Source organism: Gobio gobio (genome assembly GCF_949357685.1).
Source record: "Gobio gobio genome assembly, chromosome: 20".
Classification (NCBI taxonomy): Eukaryota; Metazoa; Chordata; class Actinopteri; order Cypriniformes; family Gobionidae; genus Gobio; species Gobio gobio.
In genome coordinates this window covers 35864703-35882100 of record NC_137113.1, presented here as the reverse complement: position 1 = coordinate 35882100, position 17398 = coordinate 35864703, and the positions used below count along the sequence as shown (strand labels likewise).

Sequence of the window (17398 nt, the reverse complement as noted above, 5' to 3'; positions counted from 1 at the left end):
TCGTGTAGATCATTCACAAAAACTCAGTTGGTTTTGTCTTAATTTAATGTAAACAGTAGTTTGAAAACCTGTGCATTAGGTCTTAAAGTGCCTCTATTATGCCACTTTAAATGTTCCTATTTTTGTTTTGGAGATCTGAATACTACTGTTAGACTTAATCTCTGCTTGTAATTTTTGTATTTGTTCTTATTTTATTACTGACTGTTCACTTGTCTTTTAAACGGTTAGTTCAACCAAAAATTACATTTGTAAGTAATTACTCACCCTCAAGTTGTTCCAAAACTGTAAGACTTTAGTTCATCTACGCCTACGGGAACAAAAAGCAAGATATTTATGAAATCTGAGTTTTCTGGCCCCTCCATAGACAGCTATTTAAATTGGCCGGTGCTGTTCACGTGAGCACCACGGCACATGCGTGTGGTGCTGATGTGGGAGCTGGCCAACGTAAACTGCATAGGAGACTGACACAGACAAGAAGAAATTGATGAATAAAGTCTTTACTTTTTGTTTAAAAAAATAATAATAAATTCTCGTCGCTTCATAAAATTAAGGTTGAACCACGAGAGGAGTCACATGGACTATTTATAAAAAAAAAAATGTACTACCTTTCTGGGCCTTGAAAGTGGTAATTAAATTGCTGTCTATAGAGGGGTCGGAGAGCTCTCCAATTTCATCAAATATCTTAATTTGTGTTCTGAAGATGAACAACGGTCTTACGGGTTTGGAATGACATTTGGGGGAACTAACCCTTTAATAATGTTTGAACTTTATTATTTAGGCTAGTAGTTTTTTTTCTGTGGTATCGAAGTACTTGAAGTGAGCTTCAAGTAAAGTGAGTACCAAGCAGCATCTCCAGGTGCTCCCTTGAGAACCAGACCAAAAAAGTTATGTTGTGATAATTTGAACCACTGACTCTTCAAGTTTGTTACATATGAATGTTACAGAAGTAAGACTGGAATTCCTGACGACTCGTTTCTTTTGGGAGAAACTTTTTGTTGTGCACTTTAGAACTTTGCAGACCTTTTACATTCACAAAAAGCTATATTACACACTGCATGAAAGATAATATCTGAAAAAGCATAATAGAGGCACTTTAAAGATAAAATATACCTGCTGCTGTCTTTATCTTTTGTTTATTTAACATTAATGACAAAGAAAATGAAATGCTGCTTTGACTGAATAACTTCAGTTCATACAGTGAGACTATTTGTTTTACATTTGACTGTATCAATTTAGTATTTATTTTTTTGATAAATCTTCTGAGAAATAATTTAATTTGTTCCTTTGTTCTATTGTATTTGTGGTGTATTTTTAGTTTGCTTTGTTGTTACTTTTAATAACTCAAAATAACAAATAACTATCTTGATTATATTGTTAGTGAAACAATATAAAAATGTCTTATTGTGAAATAAGTTTGGTCGTATCAGCCACCCCTAATGTTTACTATAACACGGTGGTTCTAAAATATTCATGTGTACATGGTTGTTTGTAAATATCTCATGTAGTTTTCTATCTGCCTCTCTCCAGGTTTGGGTACCAGCACATCTAAGGAGGCCAAAGAGTATTTTTCGGATATGACGAGACATCGAATCCCCTTTAAGTACTCCGGGCCAGCCGATGATGAGGCTATCACCCTGGTAACCATTTTTCCTTTATAGTACATGCTGCTTTTTGTGAATTTAGTCAAAACACGGTGCCACAATTACCTCTTAAAAGGGGCTTTAAAATGAAGCTTCCTGAAGATGTTTGTGGCTTTGTCTATTTGCAGGCCTTTAGTAAGAAGATGGTAGATGAGAGGAAGGAGTGGTTGACCAGCTTCATGATCAACAGACGTCAACGCAGAGAACACAATCTGCCTGAGGTGCCACAAACCTGAAAATCAATATAGAGATGTGCTTTTTAATCTCTTAATAGTTGATGTCTGTGCCACCAGGAAGCCTGAGCTTATTTCTTTTGTGTTTCTGCAGGAGTATCTGTACGGACAGGAAACTACGTCCCTCTCCTACCACGACTTCATTAATAAAGAGCTTGTGCTCTTTTCCAACTCTGACAATGAGAGATCTATCCCCTGCTTGGTGGATGGTGTGTAGCACTATTACAGTCATTTCAATATTCATCACCGTTGTCCGTTGGAATAGCATTTACAACAGAGTTGTCACAATACCATAAACTTTTTTTTTCTTTTGCAAAAACAATTGTTCTTAACTCTGAGTTGACTAAACTTAAAATGAAGGTAGCACAAACATTAAACTAAACTTATATATATATATATATATAATATTTTTTTTTTTTCAATAATTCCAGTCTACTAAACTACTGGACTAGATTTTAGATGGAAGAGATGTGCAGGTCTATTTTTGTAAAGGTCTTTAAAACTGTATTAAAGTTTTAAATTGAAAGTGCTGATAGCTGCAGATACACTGTATAGGATTGAGTAAATATAGTTACTATTGAATAAATGCAGAGAAGTAATGTAATGTGTTTGTTTCAGGGCTGAAACCAGGTCAGAGGAAAGTGATGTTCTGCTGTTTTAAGAGGAATGATAAGAGAGAGGTGAAAGTGGCTCAGTTGGCTGGATCAGTGGCTGAGATGTCCGCGTACCACCATGGAGAGGTGAGGACTTGTTTTGTTCAGCTCACAAGATTTCATTGTGCAATCTGTATATGAACTTTTCGCGTTGGTTTTTGTTTTTGAGCAAGACACTAAACCATAATAAATCTGAAAATACACGTTCAGAAGAACTGTGCTTTGACTCAAAGATAATCATGTTAGATTACTGAAACAACACCATGTTCTATCAAACTGATGTCATGTCGATGTGAAGCCAATTAACCTGGTAATCATGTTATCATATGAGCCAACAGTCCATAGGAATGATATCAGTACACAACCAGAAGTTAATTTGCCTAGAAAAATATTAAGTGATTTAAGTTATCATAACCAAGTTATTTTCCTTTCTCTCTTCCTCAGATCTCTCTGATGATGACCATTGTGGGACTTGCTCAGAACTTTGTGGGCAGTAATAATTTGAACCTGCTCCAGCCACAGGGCCAGTTTGGCACACGTCTGCACGGAGGCAAAGACTCTGCCAGCCCCAGATACATCTTTACCATGCTCAGGTACAAAGACACACAGCCAGTGATTATGGCTCTATATCAGAACCCAGTGTGCTGTCAATTGACTAAATGGGTAGCTGCTATCTTGAGCCGCAACACTTGTGGAATCTAGTAGAGCCCTTTTTTAACATGCCCAATTTATTTAGTAAAATGTGGTATTGAATATGATATATTGGTAATGCTATTGCTAACCAATTAAAATTGCATTATTAGTAAAGTAAATATCTTTTCTCAGTCCACTTGCTCGTCTTCTGTTCCCTGCTGTGGATGATAACCTGTTGAAGTATAACTACGATGACAATTTGCGAGTGGAGCCAGAGTGGTACATTCCCATCATTCCTCTGGTGCTGGCTAATGGAGGTGAGGGCATCGGCACAGGATGGGCCAGCCGCATCCCCAATTATGATCTGCGAGAGATCATCAACAATATTCACCGCCTGCTCAATGGAGAAGAGCCACTTCCCATGGTATTTTTTTTTTTTTTGTATTATTATTACCATAAATGTTCTGTGGTTTTATTTATTTTTCATAATGCATATTTTTGTTCCAAACCAGCATTGATTAACTTTATACTCCTTCTTATGCCCACTCCTATTACATATAGCTGCCCAGCTATAAGGGGTTCAAGGGCTCCATCGAAGAACTGGCGAAGAATCAGTATGTTAACAATGGAGAGGTGGCCATCATTGACTCCACCACCATTGAGATCACTGAGCTGCCAATCAAAACCTGGACACAGGTGTGTGAAGTTTGTTCTATTACTTGCTTTAGGACTATGACTGTATGCATTAAGCTGTATCAAATCTTATACATGCTTCCTCACAGGACTCAAATGTTGGTATTTACCCTCATTTGGTATGTGGCAAGTAGGGGTGGGCAATATAGGTTAACTAGTAGGCAAACTAGCAGAAATTTGACAACCAATATAACGTTATGTATATATAATATATATTATGTGTGCTGTGAATCGATTCTTTTTTTTTCACTAATTAATCTTTTTTTTTTCTGTAATTAATCGCGATTAAAAAAACATTGGAGTTTTTGATATTGTAGTAATTCCAGTTACTCTCCAAATTAATGAACAAACGATTTAAAGACAGCATATTTTAAATGTTTGTTGTAATGGCATCTTTTTATGAATGAAGGCCATCACTAGCCACGTTTCCATTACAGATTTGCGCAAAACTTTTGCAATATTTTCTAAAAGTCGATAAAAAAAATTGCGAAATGACAGCGTTTCCATTAACTGATGTTATGCGACTAAAACAATTTTTTCCCTCTCGTGATAAATCATTCCAAAAATCATGCTACGTATGTTGTTAGGTTTATGTCCCAGCCACCGCACGCCATTATTTTTAATGGTAAGAGACGTGTTATCTAAGCACTGATGGCAAGGAAAGCACCTTATACTTGAGCGGCACATATGAGGTGTTATGATAAATTGTGGCATTTTATTGTTTTTTTACGAGTTTAATAAAGAACTCGTCTTCTTTCCAAACACACCATCATCTGTAAAGAATGATCGACTTTTACATACGCCAGGTTATTGTGTCGCATTGCCACATACTAGGGCTGCACGATTTTGAGAAAAAACCTAATTGCGGTTTTTCTGACAAATATTGCGATTGCGGTGCGATTTTCGATTTTTGCGTTCGATACTTTTAAGTGCATAAAACCTAAAATTATGAATAAAATATGTTGTTACTTTTATGACACAGAGGGTTAAATAAACTACATACATAGTGATTGAGGTAATGAGATTGTTTGATGCTTCGTGATTATTAAATACCTGAACCTAAATACCAAAGAATAAGACGACATAATGGAAATTAACTTAACCACTTGGTCTTTTATTTTGTTTTTAAATTTAACAATCTTAAACACTGAAAAATAGAAAATGAATTCTTATTAGATTTAGATTTACAATTAGAAAAACAAAATAATTCTGTAGTACACTGCCATTTACTGAACATGAAACTGTTATATTGCATATTTTACATTTAGCACTCTTTTGCTCCACGTCGTTCTTCGCGAATCCAAAATAATCCAAACAGCTGAAGTACCACCCTTCTTGTTAACCAAGTGCTCCGCTTCCTCTCCCGTCACCGAAGAAGAGCCTTCGGCCATTTCTGCGCAGTTACAAGCTTTTTCTATTGGCACAATTCGAGGTACACGACACTTTGTGTGTTAGCTGCTTTGCTGCTGACAGAAAGCTGCCCGCCGCGCCCGGTGCATTGCATCATACAACCTTGTTTACATTGCCATTTCTAATTGGCCAGCAAGCCAGGAACGCGAGATTCAACCATTTTGATTGGCTAATAGGTTTGTCCCTCAAATGTCAGAGGCGGGGGAAAAAACCTTAGACTCCTGAGGTTAGGTTATTGCGGGAGTTAAAACCTCAATATCGATGCGATAAAGGTTAATCGTGCAGCCCTACCACATACAGAGACTGGCGCGCGGGTGAAGCAGTATATTGTGTACATGAATGTGGACTACTCCCTGATCAGTGCCCTGACTACTGAACTAGGGAGCCGATTGAGACGCAACCACACAGATAGGGCATTGACATACAGCGCATTCTCTTTTGTCTTGTCTTGTCATGCTTGGATTGTTTAAAAGCATGTACATGAATAAGAGTGTGATCATATAATGTAACGCTTAGCAAAAATGGATATAAAAATGGACGCTGTGTTAATTGCATTAAATATTTTTAATGTGTTAAACTGAAAAAATTAAAAGCCCGTGTCTGTTTGTTTGTTTGTGCTGGACAAATTAGTGCAAAATCATGATAGTGTACCATTTTAAATAAAATGTATACCGGTATTTTCCCAGTACCGGTATACCGCGCATCCCTAATGAGTGAGTGCTACATGAATCCATTTTCCAAACAGTGTTTTTGTCTTATCCTGAATCGCTGTGGTACACTTATAAGTGTTTATATTCAGACTATTTTAAACCTGTCGGATTGCCACCACTGCGGAGTAGCACAGTACCTGCGTGACTCGTCATAGACATAAACAGAGAGAATTAGCTCTGGCCACAATGTTCTTCTGCAAGACGCATGCAGTTTATTAACCGCTAGAGCGCCAAAACTTACTTAGTGTTGCTTTAAATCACTGAGACATTTGTGTTCTTCACTGAATTTGAGTGCTTCTCTCTCGACTTACAGTTCTGTTTAGTGGTCACACGACCGAGACCGATCAGCGAGTAAACGCATCTGCTCTAAGCTCATGCTGCGTCGCTGTTTGAATTGAGCTGACCGGATAAATGGCCCATGTGGTGTGCGGTTCAAATGAGATTCATTCCGCTTTTTTGCTACATAAACGTTATCAAACATTTATTGAACTCTTTATCGCTTTATCAAGAGAAATGATATGGCTAGCCCAGCCCTAATTATGCATACTTTATAGTTATTACCACAGTAACTACATGTAATGTATAACTAGGACAAGTTGGACAACTTAAATTGTCATTTACTCAACCTTGCGCCTTTCCAAAAACAAGACTTTAGTTTATTTTCGAAATACAGTGGAGGGACATTACTCTTTCAGGTATTATTAAAAATATATTGATTTGTGTTTCTAAGATGAACGAGTCTTGTTGGTTTGGAACGACATGACAACACTCAAATAAATAAACTATCCCTTTAAGCCTTTAGCTGTGTCTGCTAGGGTTAAAAATGTATTCAATATTCTAATCTTCCATCCACTGCAAATTCATGTTTCATGCTGTTTATAAAACAAATTAGAAATGTGTTTAACCTCTGAAATGTAACAAAGCTTCCATGATTCCATGAAAATGATTCCAGTCAGTTTAGCGACTAAAATGGACAACTTTTTCTTTTGAAAAACACATCTCTCAGACCTATAAGGAGAATGTGTTGGAGGTGATGCTGAACGGCTCAGAGAAGGTTCCTCCTCTGATCACAGACTATAAGGAGTATCATACAGACACCACAGTGCGTTTTGTCATCAAGATGACAGAAGAGCGCCTGAGAGAGGCGGAGGCAGCTGGACTACACAAAGTCTTCAAGCTACAGAACCTGCTCACCTGTAACTCTATGGTGAACAACACACACCACATTTCACACCTCACAACATGTGTTAGTTTTTCGCCTAATCCTGAAATCCTCATCTGTTGTCCATCTCCTCCTCATGCAGGTGTTATTTGATCATGTGGGCAGTCTGAAGAAGTATGAGTCTGTTCAGGACATCTTGAAGGATTTCTTTGAGCTCCGAATGAAGTATTACGTCCTCAGGAAAGACTGGCTGCTAGGAATGCTGGGAGCTGAAAGTGCCAGACTCTCCAACCAGGCCCGATTCATTCTGGAGAAGATTCAGGGCACACTGGTCATTGGTGAGACATGCTTTGTTTGACTTTTTTTGCCATTGCTTTCGCACCACATGCTAAAGCAGCACGTATTAACAGGCTGTGTGGTTCCCGAGTCATAGATGCAGAAATTGGTCATTTGTTTTGTGCTGAGCCTATTTTTGCTTTGTTCCATACACTGAACTGAAAATGTTCAGTTGAAAGTGCACTATAAACCTATTCATTAGCACATTTTGCTTTGTGTTATTTACAAGAAAATAGACTGACCTACTAAGTTAAGTGACAATCAAGTGTAATAGTCCTCATGGCCTACACCCAATAACCTTTTTACTGGTGTTATTGGGGGTGCACCAGTTAACACATTTTGCCTAATACAGAAACTCTGTGCATGTTGTGGCTGATAAATGTCCAGAATTGAGCAATCTTATAGGGCTACATGATTCATAGAAATAAACTATATTGTGATAAGGCTGCTCTTTAATTTTAAGGGATAGTTCACCAAAAATGAAAATGATCCCATAATTTACTCACCCTTGAATGAGAAGAAGAATGTCATATATACCCAGGAAGGCTTGAGGGTGAGTAAATCATGGGGTATTTTCATTTTTGTGTGGACTATCCCTTTAATGTGCTGCATGTTTCGGGGTAAAACTCTTTATACAACCGGCACTTATAAACCGACTAGACAACAAAAGAGAAGCTTTAAGGACTCTGCGGTTTTCAAAAGCTTAATTGTTAATTAAACAGGTGCTGGTCATATAATTAGAATATCATCAAAAAGTTTATTTATTTCACTAATTCCATTCAAAAAGTGAAACTTGGAACTTTAAACCTACAAGTATGTATATTTTTATGAAAGAGACCATTATAATTGGGTAATCAAATAGCCTATAGACGAATATGCTTTTTTTATTTTAATTTTTAGTTTAGTGAATTAAAAAACAAACGTATTAATATATGCCTACATCCCATTCACTGTATTTGTTTATAGCCTTCGATATCAACACTGTTTTTAGGACATCATTGGGCAGGATGTGAAATAAAATTATTAAAATGAATAGATTTTTTTTTTAATCCAAATAGAATAACGTTGAAAATACCGGGATATATACCGTGTATTGCCATTCAACCAAAAAATACTGAGATTATTTTTTTGGGACCATATCGCCCAGGCCTATTAAGTATCCTGATATACATAGTGTTATGCAGAAACCCCATTTTAAAGGCATATTAAAATGTTCTCTGTATAATGAATAATTTGATTATTTAGTACCCTGTTAAAACAATAGTTACGTTACATTACATTACATAATTACCATAAAGATTTTACAAAAATATAACAAAGGCAACATCTATTTTTTATTTTTATTTTTTATCTGAAAAAAGGTTATCCGTGATCTGAGCTTACAAATCAGTGAAGCATTGGAATCGGTATCGGCCGATCACCATGACAAGAAATCGGTACTCTGTAAAAACATTTGACTAATTCTGCCACTCTATACCATTGTTACAGTTAGCATTACTACATTAAATCCGTGGTGACTTGGTGATTTGTAGACTGAAACCTCCATGGCACAATGTTTCTTCTGGTCTCCACATCAGTGCTTTTTGATCTGATGGTATATAAATTGTGCGCTAAATTTGCACCACGCTGGGAGATCCAGTGAGAAAGTGTTTATCTGAAAAAAGGTTATCCGTGATCTGAGCTTACAAATCAGTGAAGCATTGGAATCGGTATCGGCCGATCACCATGACAAGAAATCGGTACTCTGTATCTGCTGCAAAAATGCTGATCGGAGCATCCCTATTAGTTATATTCTCAATTTAATTTACAAAGCAATCCCTGCAAAGTTTTTAGGTTAACTATAGAAGAGACTAGGATTAGTGTGTGTGTGTCAGACTCGCAACGGGGGGCGTGGCTGACCGACAACACGATGGCGCGCCACCATGTCGTGGTGATATCCCTAGAAGAATCGCAATTTCATGTTGTTTTTTTCCTCCTCTCCACCATTAATGCTTCTCATCTAATATTTTTTTAGAAAACAAACCTAAGAAGGAGCTGATCCGCATGCTTCAGCAGATGGGCTATGACTCCGACCCTGTTAAGGCATGGAAAGACGCTCAGGAGAAGGTATATACCGCACTAGCCTCGTATCAAATGGAGTGCTTTTGTTTGCTTCCTTTGACTTTACCTGCATAAGTATAATTTTCATTGTTTGGTAGGATGCTGAGGAGGACGCTGGGGGTGATGATGAGGAGAAAGAAGAGGAGACGTCTGGCCCTGATTATAACTATCTTCTCAACATGCCCATGTGGTACCTGACCAAAGAAAAGAAAGATGAGCTGTGCAAACAGAGAGATGCTAAGGTGACTAGGAGTCTGTGATGGATGGAAACTGAGCTGGTGATTTAGTGTTGCAGTGGAGTTTAAAAAGGTTAACGCTTTTGTTCTGCAGATGACTGAGTTGAACACACTCAAGATGAAGGTGCCCACTGATCTGTGGAAAGAAGATCTGGCAGCTTTTAGTGAGGAGCTGGAGGTAATTGAGACGATCATATCCATTTAAGATTTTTGCATTTGGTGAATCCTTTATTTAAAATTACACTTATGAATTGACGACTTAATTTAGGCTTTTCTTCGCACAAAGCAAAAAAAAAATTCACGCCTTCACAAATCACTAAATCAATCATTTTGAAAACATGGTTTTCTCAACATCAAACATCAATGGTGTTCTCTGTGTTTATGTATATAGCATGTAGAACAGAAGGAGAAAGAGTCACAGACTATGCCTCCAGTGAAAGGTAAAGCAAGCAAATCAAAAGTGGTGAAGGTAAAGAATGAGACTAGGCCCACCCCGCAAGGCCGCCGTGTCATCCCCCGCATCACCAGCACTATGAAGGTCCAGGCCGTTAAGAAGGAGGGAGCCAAACGAGGCAAAGCTGCGAAGGTACGTGTACAGAATTAGATTTGCATGCGTTTCGATTTGCATGTTTTTGTTAGAATGGTCACTCACTAAAAAATACATTATCAAGAATGCTGTGATTATTGTGAAATATTACAATTAATCTTTTTTTAGTGTTTAATAAGGGGGGAAAGTCACTTTATTCCTGTGATGGCAAAGGTTAATTTTCAGCAGCATTACTCTAGTCACATGATCCTTCAAAAATCATTCTAATGCTCACTGGTGTGGGACTGCCACATTGTCAGTGGTTTTCATAACCAGACATTTTATAAGTTTAGCTGATCCTGAGGGAATACTTGTGTGTATTTTTAGAAAGAGACTGGTGTGGTGATGAAGATGGAGTTTGATGATGAGGCAAACGCAGCAGCTGATGGCTCTGAGATTGGACTGACTGCTAGACTCACTAAGAAGATCAAGAAAGAGCCAGCCAAAGACAAAAGTAAGAACATGCAGCCATCTTCCTCCAGTTTCATATAGTACTTTTCAGGTCTCTAGAACTCTGATCTGTCCTGCAACCGACTGGTTTAGCTCAACTAACAGTATGAAACACTAGCTTCTACTCACATTTGTGTGCCGCAACAGTGGCTGTCCATGCTGGGCTGGTCATTGCCACTCCTTCTGCTTCTAGTTTTCTTTTTCTTTCGTAGCACATGCATTGTAAGCATCTGCAAACATAAAGCAGAAGCCCAGTTTTTCATATTTATTTAGAAGACACTATAATGGCAGTGTAAGCAGATCATACAAATTCATATGAATTTACCATGAAGGGACTTACGAGGTATTTGCTCGTAGTGCAGGGCTCCAGACTATCATTTGAGAGTAAGTTCTACAGAAGGTGGCACCAGCTCCTGTTCTGGTAGCTTTGGGGGATTTTTAATCATAAAGGAAATTTTAAAATATTAGTATTTTGCATTAAGGCCAGTTACTGATCATATTACATGATTATTTCTAGGGGGCAACTACTTCGATTTAGATTGATACATCAATCTAATGCCTAATGATACGATGTATCGATGCACCGCGTTAAAAATTGATACCTGTAAAGGCTATTTATATATTTAAGAGGCACATTTGTTTTAACACTCCACATTTTCACACATCAGTCTATGCATCATCGCCAATGCTTGCATTCTCGTTTTCATCTCTAATTTCACTCTCAAAAAGTTGTACGAACCCTGTAATGAATGTAAAAACATTTGACTAATTCTGCCACTCTATACCATTGTTACAGTTAGCATTACTACATTAAATCCGTGGTGACTTGGTGATTTGTAGACTGAAACCTCCATGGCACAATGTTTCTTCTGGTCTCCACATCAGTGCTTTTTGATCTGATGGTATATAAACTGTGCGCTAAATTTGCACCACGCTGGGAGATCCAGTGAGAAAGTGTTTGGTGTTGCATGATCAAAGATCAGCTAAAATTGGTCCTAGCTGATAAATGGTCCGCACTTCACAGCTCAAATGAGAAGCATGGTTTCATTTCGTTTTCCTTTTTTTTTTTTCTCTCTCTCTCTCCTCCATATGCAACAGAAATGTTATCTCTTGTCATTTGGTACTGTGGTGTTGGCACCAGTGCGACCTCTAACAAAATTGTCACACCGGCAAGAAAAAAGGTTGCAGTCTGGAGCCCTGGTGTAGAATCATGAAATTCTGATCCTAATGTTTCATCTTTAATCCATGTCAGACTCCAAGACAGGCAAGCAGACCACCCTCACCTTTAAACCGGTCCAGAAGAAGAACCCCTGGTCTTCTGAGGAGGAAGAGTCCAAGTCTGACACAGAGTGCATCCCTGAGGAAGTGGCTCCAAGAGAGAAAAAAGGTCGCAAGGGTGAGTGCCTTTTTACACACACATTATAGATATAAGATCAAAATGTGCATGTTTAATGTTGCCATAATACCTTTTTATTTTAAGGCCTCTAAATTATCAACTTGATTTTTTTATGTATTTAACCAAGGCCTTTTAGTATAATTCTAAAAGGTAAAGCAGCTTTTATCCTAAAACGAAGTATTAGACATGATTAGGAGATATAGAATTTCTATGTGCACACAAGGGGGGGAAAGCATGTTTAACCAAATATAAGAGAAAAGTGAAAATAAGGTTATAAGTTATCCAGTGATATAGAGCTTCTAGTATGCAAATCATTGAAATCCATGTCAAAAGGTGTGGGTTCCAGAAAAAGTAAATGGTAAACCGATTAAGTGAATTGGAGAACTCAAAGCTAATAAGTTTTGCGTGTCCTTGCAGCTGCGGCTGAAAAGAAATACAGTCTGTCAAGCAGTGAGGATGAGTTTGATGATTGGACGAAGAGCCGTAAACAGAAGCGTGCGGTCATTGATGACGAGTCCTTCATGCCTGAACCCAGCGCCGCACCTGACAGTGACATAGACTCCCCTCCTCCCTCACCTGTTGTGTAAGACTGTCATAACTTGCTTTTTACTTCACACATCTTGTCTGTTCTCCATTACATCTCTTAAAACTCTCCTTGATCCTTTCAGGAAAAAAGCACCAGCGAAAGCCAGCAAACCAAAGGCAGAGAAACCAGAAACCAGCAGCAAGTCCAGCTGTGAGTACCGCACAATTCTCTGCCCATCACTGATGGCTTCTTTAGCTTTGTCTGTAACATCATCTGGCAGTTGGTTTATTTTCTTCACTGTTCTCATTAAATTAGCTCTTTCTGAGACCAGCCAAGAGCCAGCTCCTAAACCTGTGAAAAAATCAGCTGAAGGAGCCGCCAAGAAACCTGCTGCAAAAAAGACAAGTGCTGCTTCGAAGAAGAAAGCAACAGGTACTAGAATGTTGTAATTTTTCGGGGAACGATTGTTCTTTTAAAGTTAAATACTTTGTTTCAGTAATAAAATGGCATGTACTTGGTCATACTGAATATCAGTATAGATAATTTTCTAACATCACTAATTGTTTCATCTTTTTAGACACAAAACAGCCCTCTATCTTTGACGTGCTCTCCAAGACAAGTCCTAAACAACCCAAAGCCACCAAGAAGCCTACTGCTGTCAAACCATCTTCCACTGACTCTGAAGGCGCAGCCCCTGTTGTAGTTAAGAAACCAGCCAAGAAGAGGAAGACCGCTCTGAGCAGTGACCAATCAGACAGCTCGGACTCTGACAGTGGCAATCTCATGGCTCGCCTCAAGGGCAAATGCACTGCTGGAAAGGTAGTTTAGCACTTTACTGTTGAGCAAAATTAGCATTTTAACTCTATAAAGCCAGCTGTGATTTTATTTTGTTAGCAATTTTTGAAGATGAACACTTACTGGACTAAAGTTGGGTGCACACTAAGGCTTTAAAATTCGATTTTTTTTTTTTTTACAAATTAAAAGTGTGTATATAACATTGTTTATATATTAATATGACTAATAATAATAATTATTATTATTATTGCTTAATAAAAATAAGAAATATTACTATTACAATTACATTTGCATTATTAAAAATACAAAATAGCATTTAAGAATAAATATAACAGTATAATAATTATATTTTACTAGAAAACTTATTTTACCCCAAAAAATTATGGGTTACCTGTTAGTATGCAGACAGCCTATGACTAAAAATCATTAGAAAGGTCTAAGGATTTATTGTAAAAAATATATATATATTATAAAAATCTGCTTTTTATCTGTGATTTCTTAAAGTCTGTCTTTAATATGAAATATGAGCCTCTTATGCATCCACTGTGGGGATTAAAACTCCTGTACATTGAAGAAAAACGTATGGATTGTCAAACTTTTGGGTAGAAAATAAGTAGAAGTACTTCTAAATAAATGTATAATTCATACTGGAAGCCAGAGGGTGCCCTCGAGCAGAAACTCCACATTTGCCTCAGAAGAAGTAATCTTCATTTTTCAGGAAATCCCTTCCCTATGGGAAATCCCTAAAGTTAAGCTGGCTGTATGCTGAATAAAACAAAGATAGAAACGCTTTGACTGATTAATAATAAACATGAAGATAATACTTCTGCGACAAGATATGGTGTTCTTCAAGCCTTCTCTGGTGTTTTCATAATAATAAAGTATGCCGTGCTGATTGACATTCTGTGATAAGAAGCCACATCAGCTCGACTGACGGTATGAAGTGAGTTAAAACCTGTTATTAAACGTATTTTGTTGGACAACAGGTTTATGAACGCTTCACACTGCTAGTTTGTGAAGATGTTTGACGCGTGTTGCTTTTTCAAACGCACTTTATAAGCGACTCAAACTCAGTGCTTTCAGACGGAGCAGCTTTTACTCCTGATCACAGAGCCGCTCTTCACTGACACGCTGGGCATTTATTTATTTGAGAAAAATCGCAGCCTTTGCACTTTCATAATCGCACAACCCAAATTGCTTTTCGATTAATCGTGCAGCCCTAGTGCACACTTGTGCGATTTTTAGCCACGATTTTGCCGTCTGAGACAAATTTTGCAAATCCTAAAAGATTCCTCTGATCCTAGGCTAAAATCTGAAGTATTTGATCGTTAGTTTGACATGTTCACCGGCAGCCGATTAATGACCGGTGCGATCAAATTTTACCTCAGATGAAATTCTGGCAGTGTCAGAAGATTTGACTCAGTCCTGCAATGTGACTTCTCCTATGAAGACCATCAAATTATCGTCGTTTTTCAAGACAAACTATGACCAAAATGAGCGCTTGAGATTTCTTTGTAGCCACCATTTCAATCCCGTGTGGATGCAGCTCACTGTCACCTGAACGCGTCATTGATTGATGATAAAACTCGGGTCGAGATTTTCTTGCGTGTCCGTTTTTAACGCACCTTGACTAACGTACAGTCTGACATTAATGACAGCTGAGGTCTTACAGTGTGACGGCTTACAGCGGGGATCATATTCGTACAGTCTGACAAGGAACAATCGTGAAGGACTATTTATAAATGGCACAGTGTGCACCTGGCTTAAGGCAACTTAAGTTTACTTGATTATCCATGCATCATTTTTTAGAATTTTTTTTAAAAACTGATGCCCTGTTCCATTTCTGATGTGTTCCCAATGCTTGCGCTACTTCTGACACAAAAAACAATGCACCCCCCTAGAGCCCTGCGCGGGACTGTTTTCTTCATCCCGCTCCCGCCCGCACCCGCCGAATTTCTGACCATTACCTCCCGCAACGTATGTTACACTCCCGCCCGCTCCCGCAATTTGTATGTCCACTCCCGCCCGCACCCGCAAAACTCTGAGAATTTATTCCCGCACAATAATAGAGATGCATTGATTTTGTCTTCTCCCGTCCCGCAGGGGAAAAAAAACACGTATTTGTATTGATATTATTAAAGAGATTCATGGGGTTGTTTCGTTTCCCTGGCCTGCATGTAAAAAAAAAAAAAAAGACAAATACATTCAAATATAATTTCGTTTTTATCAAAAACTTTGCACATAAAAATAGACTGCTTTGCAAAACAGAAAAACAGATTGAGAAACAACAAACAGATCCCAATTCGTCGGTCAGTCCTGAGAAAACATTCTTCAACAGAACGTAATGTGAACACAAAATAGCAAACGGACCTTTAGAAACAATCCATTTCCACTCACTAAACTTCTATGTATTGTTTGTCAAAAACACCAAACAGTCAACTTGACCTGCAGGGAGTGCTGAGCGTTTTTGGTGAGGTATGATCAAGTAAGTTAGCTATGTATTTGCCAGCTGCGCAATATGGATAGCCTACATATAACGTTATACATACCGCATGATTTTGCCTACCAAAACAATTGAGAAACTTCTCCAAATGTCAGACTTTCCTTGCTTAGCTTTTGTGCTGTATTTCTACATCATCTATTGACATCTTCTCCATCATGTCGTTAGGCAACCTCCCTATCCCGCCGATTCCCGCTGTGTTTTTTTTTAGCCGCCCATTCCCCGCCCGCAGCAAAATTCACACCGCCCGCTCCCGCGAGATTTGCGCTGGGTCCCGCGGGACTCAATCCCAATGCAGCCCTCTACACCCCCCCCACCCCCCAGATGTTGTCTAAAGGTTCCATATACTGTTCTATTAAATAATAAAAAATAAAAAAAACTGATTTCATGTCAGATTTGACAGGATTAAATTACATTTCAGTTGTACATACCAAATCTCATAATTCTTAATCACAGTGAAAACAAATATTCTGGTTTAAATTTGACAAGCTATAACAATTGCATCCAGCATTCAAAGAGTTAAATGGTGCTTTTACAAAAAATTGTTCAATGCAAATAAACTGTTAGTAATGAAGTAATAGCATTAAAACCAATATACATGATTTGGTAGCTAAGGATTTATTGGTAAGCTTGCAAGTTTAATCATGATTTAATTTCCCATTTCAGAAAGCGAAGAGCTGGGATGATGATGATGACAGCTTTCATCTGGAAGAGAAGTTGGTGACATCTGCAGCTCCCAGGAGCCGAGCTGCACGCACTACCAAACCGGTCACCTACACTCTTGATTCTGAATCTGATGATGAGTAAATGTTACGAAATAAGCCTGTATTAATGAGAAAAACGTTTTTTAAAAAAGAAAAGAAAATGATCCTTAAAATAAGTTAGTTTTAACTTCAGTGCAGAAAGCCAAATTTATATTGGTTCTTTTTTGACAGACTAACTAGCCACACGTATTTGAGCTGGTGTCTTAGTTTCTCACCTTGTTCATTGTTGCTTTTTATACATGTTGTCTTGTCTTGTAAATATTTTATATGTTCTCTTTTCAAAGCTTGTAATAAATGTTTCAATTGAGATTTGTTTGACTGGTTTTTGAGAAGGCTATTGACTCTTTCCCCCGTTTCCTGCAACCAGTGTTGAGGATAACTCAATCGATTACTTTTTTCAAGTAATTAACGTAATGCCTTACATTTAAGTTTACTACAAAACCAGTTCCTTTTACAAGTAAGTAATACTTTGCCTTTCTATTTGACTATCCCCATGTTGAGAGAAATGGGAGCAAGTGCAGAGATGAGGTGTGTGTGCTCGCTGTGTGAACATGTTGGTTGGTTCTAGACTAAAG

At 38.0% G+C, this 17398-nt stretch overlaps 1 protein-coding gene across 1 annotated transcript in view; it reads left to right on the top strand.

The window, feature by feature from the left end:
• Nucleotides 1-17131, top strand: part of top2a (DNA topoisomerase II alpha) — a 42095-nt gene extending 24964 nt beyond the window's left edge. Inside the window, exons 16-35 of the mRNA XM_079801130.1 lie at nucleotides 1528-1637; nucleotides 1769-1861; nucleotides 1968-2082; nucleotides 2492-2613; nucleotides 2971-3119; nucleotides 3352-3583; nucleotides 3721-3855; nucleotides 6979-7179; nucleotides 7277-7472; nucleotides 9485-9576; nucleotides 9669-9812; nucleotides 9901-9984; nucleotides 10198-10392; nucleotides 10720-10846; nucleotides 12095-12238; nucleotides 12656-12821; nucleotides 12907-12974; nucleotides 13080-13196; nucleotides 13342-13583; nucleotides 16726-17131. Coding sequence (XP_079657256.1) covers nucleotides 1528-1637; nucleotides 1769-1861; nucleotides 1968-2082; nucleotides 2492-2613; nucleotides 2971-3119; nucleotides 3352-3583; nucleotides 3721-3855; nucleotides 6979-7179; nucleotides 7277-7472; nucleotides 9485-9576; nucleotides 9669-9812; nucleotides 9901-9984; nucleotides 10198-10392; nucleotides 10720-10846; nucleotides 12095-12238; nucleotides 12656-12821; nucleotides 12907-12974; nucleotides 13080-13196; nucleotides 13342-13583; nucleotides 16726-16866 — 2873 coding nt within the window. The 3' untranslated portion in view covers nucleotides 16867-17131. The remainder of the gene's footprint in view (nucleotides 1-1527; nucleotides 1638-1768; nucleotides 1862-1967; nucleotides 2083-2491; nucleotides 2614-2970; nucleotides 3120-3351; nucleotides 3584-3720; nucleotides 3856-6978; nucleotides 7180-7276; nucleotides 7473-9484; nucleotides 9577-9668; nucleotides 9813-9900; nucleotides 9985-10197; nucleotides 10393-10719; nucleotides 10847-12094; nucleotides 12239-12655; nucleotides 12822-12906; nucleotides 12975-13079; nucleotides 13197-13341; nucleotides 13584-16725) is intronic.
• The last annotated feature ends 267 nt before the right edge of the window (nucleotides 17132-17398 follow it).